The sequence below is a fragment of the Odontomachus brunneus genome, unplaced genomic scaffold, assembly GCF_010583005.1.
Source record: "Odontomachus brunneus isolate Ranch 3 - 2012 unplaced genomic scaffold, Obru_v1 Obru_scaffold_001, whole genome shotgun sequence".
In the NCBI taxonomy this organism is placed as follows: domain Eukaryota; kingdom Metazoa; phylum Arthropoda; class Insecta; order Hymenoptera; family Formicidae; genus Odontomachus; species Odontomachus brunneus.
In genome coordinates, this window is record NW_022639451.1 from 1,777,297 (window position 1) to 1,784,467 (window position 7,171).

Consider the following 7,171-nt stretch of genomic DNA (forward strand, 5'->3'; position numbering starts at 1 on the left):
TATCTTTTGCTCACTTTTATTTCTAATTTTGGTTCATCTCTGACGTACAGGGCTTAACGTTGTTAAATATCTCATTTCTTCTAATTTTCTTTTTCTTGCTGTATGCTTTTTCACATATTCAATCTTTGTTCGCGCAATTTCAAGCTCTTTTTTGTCAGTATAAATAAATGTGTTTAAATTTATTCGCGATATATGATGATAACTTTACAGTAAAAATTGTTATAGAATTTTGTAACTGAAGAATAGATCGACATTCTGTACTAATTATTCTTTTCTCTCATGTGCTACTTATATTTTAGGAATTCAAATGTGCTATATTTGTAAAAACAAATTTGCTATATTTCTAGCAAAATTTGCTAGGTATTCCTTAAGATGGGTCTTACTGACAGTGTATTCCTGCACTTCTGAAAATATAGCAAATTGAAAAGAATTTATATGAAATACGAAACTATAATATTCTGTTCATATAAACATTATAACATATGTATATTACAAAAAATCTAAACTAATAGTAATGATATCTAAACTAATAGTAACTGATAGTAATGTCTTGGAAAGAATCCATATATTGTACAGCAAACTGATTCAACCAGTGAATAAGATTCTATCAAGTTCTCATCCAGTCTCCGCGCGGTATTTTTACGTAATGAGAATACATTAATACTAGACGACAATTAAGCGGGTATCCATGCAAACTGCACATTTTCCTGTCGGGGACGCAATAAAGGATATTCAAAATCTCACGTGACAATTGTGTCGCGCGAACTTCGCGCGAGAGCGAGCGTGCGAATGTTACACTAAATCTGCTAACTCTTTTTTCCTCTTCTTTGTGTGTTGCAGGTGAGTCGCTGAAACAATCATATTTGTCATCCGCGGATTTTTTCGCCGGGACTAATGGAAACCCTTGCGGTAAGACCGCTCCTTGATTTACGAGGCCGGGATATGAATGTGCAGGTGGAGGTTCGGTAAAGGTGTCGGGACTGAGTTATTATCTGAAAAATATGTTTTCGCGGAAACTTCGGATTAAATTGACAAAGAGCCCAAGTTTTCAACGTTACGAATTGCGCCCCAAAGGCGTGATTTATACCGGCATTACGGGCTCTTTAAGAGCGGCTTCGACGTCCGCGAGCTCTGAATTTCTTGATCGATATGTTTGGACGCGAGTAGGAATTACAGTCGCGTCCCCATCTGTGCGCGCCCGTCAAGCATGTGCGCGCAGAAGATTTTTCTCGAATAATACAGCGTGCTAACAATATAATTTCCTTATGTCGCGCACGCGCGACTGGGATATATGCACATTCGAGCGAAAATTTATGTATGTCAGCAAGAAACCAACAGTTTCATCAGATATATTTTGCAACCTGAAGGTATACACATTTACCACACCGACAAGAAAATATTAGATACACAAGTGAAGCATGCCTCATACTGACATACGTATATCCGGCGTACAACTTTGCGCACAACTGCTTCTAAGTAGTGCACTTTCTATTTCTAGTCTATATGGGAAAATTTTTATATGGTATTATATAGTAATTTAATTGTGTGTATTATATAGTAATTATTGTATAACATATATATAGTATTATCGCAGTACCGCATATGCGTATCTGAGATCATGATAGAAATACGTATATTCGTTATCCTGTATATAATTTAACCCTTGAACTTTTTATTAGTCTTGAAGTAATGCTTGATGTATAGGGAGGCTCAGTTGTAAGCGGCTGAATTATTATGTTAATGAAATATTATAGAATACTATTGACAATTAAGACATAAGAGAAATAGAGTAAGTCCGAGTCGAAATTTTGTTAAACCTTGAATTTTACGCAATAAGAGCAAAATAAGTTTAGTTCTAATGATACAATTTACTCCTACTTTGACTCTGATGAAATTTCTCTGTCCGAAATTTCTCTTTTTACTTTCTTTAACGTCAAAATAGATTGTATTAGGCTTCAGAATATCAAAAGAGGTGCTGAATGAAATAGTTGAGTTTGAAAATTCGACTTGGATAGTTCGAATAGAATCAAAAGAAATTGATGTAGGTTTCAGAATATAAAAATAGGTGTTGAATAGAATAGTAAGGATGAAAGTAGGATCAAAGTTTTGACTCGAGAGGACATCCAAGTAAAAGCTTGGTTAGCTTAGTTGATTGAAATTGCCTTGCAAGGGTCAGGGGTTCGATTTTAGGCACAGGGAACTCGTGCTCGCAGTATATTTCCTCGCATATATTTCCTTTTCAATTTTTATACAAAACTCCCAAATTTGTTGGAAACAATTATTTCGACACGTAGCTTTTATTCTTAGCTCTCTTCATTTCCCATAATCTCTTGAAATTACGTTCATATTCTCTTAGCTCGATATTATAAAGTATATCCTAACCGAACACGGCTGCTCAATAATATTTTTCTTCGGATAGTGCTTGATTGTATCTTCAAGCAAACTTGTGCGCGTGTGATGGATTCGTCAAATCCATTATATTAAATACTTATTCACAGGCGTCGTTCCTCGATACACGAATACGATGGTGCAAGAACGATGCCAGACACTTAATTTCGTGGTTATGGAACAATTTCTGTATTACGTGACGAGAAACGTTGAAACATCCGCTATATCTGAGAATTGAAAGTTGCTCGAATAATGTACACGTCATCGTTCGAAAAAGGAGGAAGGAAATGCAAGAAGAGGAAAGAGCACGGAAGACCGTGTACGGTTGCAATTAAACTAGAAATTTACTCGAACACGCGCGTACATACGACGACTGCTCTGACAGATCGTACTTCTTCGGAGCGTTAAGCACGTTCTTTTTTGCGAAACGAACCGCCTGTGTGTGTGTATGTGTATATATATATATATATATATATATATATATATATATATATCGCCACTCTCTAATTCGGGATCTCTCGCAGAGTAAGCCAGATATTTATGTCTACATTCCACTTAGGCCACCCGAAAGCACACGCCGCCCCGTCGCAAGGGTGGACTGCAAAGGGAAGGGGGATTACTCGTCCCACCTCCGCCTTCTTACTGTCTAATTGATCTTCGGCCCTTAATTGCAATTAACCCCGAACGTAATTACAATGGGATGAAATTAAAACGCTATGAGGGATTACCGCGAGCGCCGCTAATGAGAGCAGATAGAGAAAAGTTATCTTTCTATCTGGAAGAATTGAATCGCAAAAATCTCCCATTTCTTGCCTCCCGCGCCCACTTCTGTTCCCGCTCTTACTGTCGCGAAAAGTAGCGCGCGTCGCTCGCTCGGGAGAAGTCTCTCGTTGAGGGGAGGGAGGAAGTAAAAGTTTCACGAGGATTAACGGGGAATTACAGCGAGATTTTCAAAGACGGTATTCTTCTTTTCTCTCGGTAAACAGCATAATAATTTTTGCCAGGGGAACGATATCTCGCGGTAAAAATGAATACAATATCGATCCTCCCCCGGGCGAGATTCTTCTGGCTTACCTGTTATCGCCGTGTTACCTCCGATGCGTTATCTCTCAAGAGTATCGCGTGTAGCATTCGTTAGCGATGCGCCTCGCTAAATAATAAAGGCGACGATCGCCTACGGCTATTGGTTCGAGCCTGTCGCGGCCCGAGAAGGACGCGGGGAATACCCAGCAGACTCTCCGAGAAACTTTTGGCGGAACGGTAGAATTCTAACCCGCTTCAGTTAATAGCGGCGTGGTCCCGTGTAGTTTAACCTAGCCTAACTTATCCTTAGATTAGTCCAACGGACCGTGTACTTGTTCACTGGCCCCATCACCTACCTACCTACCTACCTACCTTCCTTCCTACCTACCTACCTACCTACCGACTTACCTCTGCTCACCTACCTTCTCGCTACTAAATGCTATCTATAATCATGCTGGTAGTTACACCCTGTACAAGACATGCCTACAAATAGTTGTTGGCAAAACTCGCGGACTCGCTCTGGAAAGTGTATTTTATTTTAAAGTCGCACGGCTTATGCATACCTATACGCGTGTGTATGTGCGATCTTCAATAAACCGGAACGCCATAACGTCTCTCACACGTCGATCTTTATCGTTACGTTTGTTCGACGCCCACAAGTCGCTCTCGCGGATAAGAATGGCGAGCCTTTAGTTTGCCTTAATCGAGATACAGGATAATGTCCAGCAGTCGTCCTTCCTGCTTTCACCATTCTTGCGCGGGTTTCACCAAGTATTAAGGTGTATGTGGGGGTTGAAAGAAAACAATTAACAAATAATAATTGATAAATAATTCATAAATAGTTAATTAAACTCCCCGTATAACTTATTATTTGTTGAAATCTGCGCAGGAGTGCTGGTTATTGGACGTTCCTCTAATTCTGACTGCAAATGCATTCCACGATCCTAATACCATTATTTGATTTGTACGAGGTGATATTATCGGCTTCTCTAATAGAATTCATACGGCGCAGAGTAGCAATCAGAACCTTATTAATAATAAGGATTGTTAATAATTCAACTTAATAACATCACCTTATATGAACCAAACAAGTATAGTGAAAGAAATAACATCTAAAAAGTAAAAAAAAATATTTATTAGAATGAAATATTTACTTAAATCCAAATCCTTTGACTTAAATAAAATTAAAAAATGCTTTCATACAAAACTAAAGTTTTAAGAAGATGTGTATCTTCTTGTCCAAAAAATATTTTATTTATACTAATATAATAAACTTGTTATTCCAAAAAAATTAATATTTTCTATTCCTTAGATATTTTTTTCTCTTAGTGTGATTATGCACTAAGAAAAAAATACTAGGAAATTTATTTGTGAGTCAAAAGTTCACTTCGTAGAATAAATTATTTTACAGAAATTAACTTCATTTTTGGCAGGAATAAACTTTATATATCCTGCAAATTTTCAAATATTTTTTCTCAATGTAGGATTAATATGATCAGTATCATGGAAGTAACTTCTAGTCGAGATATTCTTTCTGTCGATACTTCGAGCGATCGAAGGACGAGGAGGAAACGTCACACACGCGGATATACGCGTGGGACGCCCGTCTCTCTCTTTGCTCTCTGAAGATCACGGAAAGCCATCGTTCTGAGGACGATCAGTTTTCGTTGATCGACGGTATTTGTAACTGTCAATCGTACGTCGATATTCGATCCTCGATGAGGATGAGCGAGCGAGCGAGCGAACGGGCAGCCTTAATTTTCGACGCACGTTCGACATTAACTTCCAATCATGTACGCGTCAGTATTTGCCGATCCCCGACGTCTGTTTCACCCTTCAGAAGGTACATACATAACGCCCCTTTGATGGACGTAGTATCTATAGCGCATTCCGCCCTGAGCCACTGATGTGTACTTAAGGAATCGACGCTAAATATAATTACCGGTTTCGTCCGTTTGCTTCTGGCAAACACACCCCCAGCTAATACAGTCAAACACATCGCTACCGCCCGCCTTACTCCCCCAATCGTCCGCAAACCTCTGTCTGCAGCACCGTGCAATATGTCCGCCCTAAATTGGACCGTTGTTCGTTGCTCAAATTTGCAGTTCAGAATGATAGCGCGTAACAATTCGTAGCATCAATAAGTGAATATTGCATTACACCGTAAGCAACGAACGGTAACATTATTCCGGTGGAAAGAGGAAAGCAAACAAGGAAAAAAACAGGGACATGCTTGCGTTCGTTTGCATATTACTTCTTTTGTTCGTATATAATAATAGCATCGTAAAAAATATTATCTTTGATGATATCATCTTCAACGCTATAATTATCGATGGATTACAATCTAATTTTATCAGAGCGATCAGAATGACGAGATTTTGAAAGAATACGCAATACAAGGGGCAAATGTTTACTTGTTCTTTTTAGCTGCATTCAACGTCAATTAAAAATATAAAACGCCGTCATAAATTGGAGTAATTTTTATAAAAATTTATACTAAAATAAAAAGATCTAAAAAATGGAAAAAACATTTATCATTTATGGATATTCTAATAACATATTTATTTGTACTAATATGTTATTTAATATGTACTAATATGTATATTTTTACATTGAGAAAAAATTTTTTCAAGTGAAAAAATATACATTTTCCTAAAAGCATTACTTTTCATGAAAAAAAAATTGTTCTATTTGAATAAAGGAACTTATATTTAAGAAAATATCTTATTAATATCTAATGAATACATATATTTTATTTTTTAGATATTCTTTCTTTCAGTGTATACACATAGAAAAATATTACATTCAAATAAATGTTACTTGTTTCAAATATCTCATTAGTTATATTCGCAAATCTGTCATAAATTTTCATCATAAACATCAGGTTTATTCAAAACACATTCTGAATAAATTTAATATCTCAATGAAGAACATTAAAACAAGAATTTTCGGTTTTTTTATTACATAGAATCGAACCAACTTTTCGTTTTAATTATTATAAATAATATTTTTGTAGAGACAAAATTTTTCTTTTGAGATAATAAACTTTTCACGAGATAATAAACATGATAATAAGTTTTTCACAAATTTGTAATGAGTAGACATTTTAGGAAAAAATTTTAGGAGTACATATTATGAAGAAAATATTCTTTGTTGAAGGTAATCATTACTTTAAAGAAGGGGATCAAACTGAGTGGTCGCTTTTAGCGAGCAGAGCTTAGCAGAGTAGAATGATATCGTGCATATAAACTCGTGATTTTAACTGTTCTGAAAGTCCTAATATTAAGAGGTGAAGATTGTTTATTTCTTCCATATCTTTAAGAAACAGTTGCAAATTACTTCGCGAGAAAGTCGCGCGCGAAATTGCGCATTGATCGTACTCTACTTTTACTTCGCCGCGCTCGACGGTCGCGGATTTTTTGGATAACGATCATCAATTAAAGGCGCGATCGCGCGTCATCGTAAGGGGAAACAAGACGCGCTTCTACCACGTAGATAGATAACTACGCGAAAATTAGGTTATGCGCACCGGCTTTCCGCAGCGGTCTCTTTCTCCAGCCGCACACAGTCACTTAATCTTCAGAAAACCATACGTGAGCCTTACACCCGCGCTCCGCTGATACGCTTATTAAATTCCTCCGAGTTTCGTCTCATTTGACATCCCGACTGGAGCGCGCGCGGAAATGCGAACGCGGCGTCTCTCTCTGTGGATATTCTAATCGTTTATCCTCTTTGTAGATTGTGCCTTATCTTTCATCGT

At 37.3% G+C, this 7,171-nt stretch overlaps 1 protein-coding gene across 1 annotated transcript in view; it reads left to right on the top strand.

The window, feature by feature from the left end:
• LOC116845425 overlaps positions 1 to 2,794 on the top strand; it is a 128,336-nt gene extending 125,542 nt beyond the window's left edge. Inside the window, exon 2 of the mRNA XM_032818125.1 lies at positions 841 to 2,794. Coding sequence (XP_032674016.1) covers positions 841 to 926 — 86 coding nt within the window. The 3' untranslated portion in view covers positions 927 to 2,794. The remainder of the gene's footprint in view (positions 1 to 840) is intronic.
• The last annotated feature ends 4,377 nt before the right edge of the window (positions 2,795 to 7,171 follow it).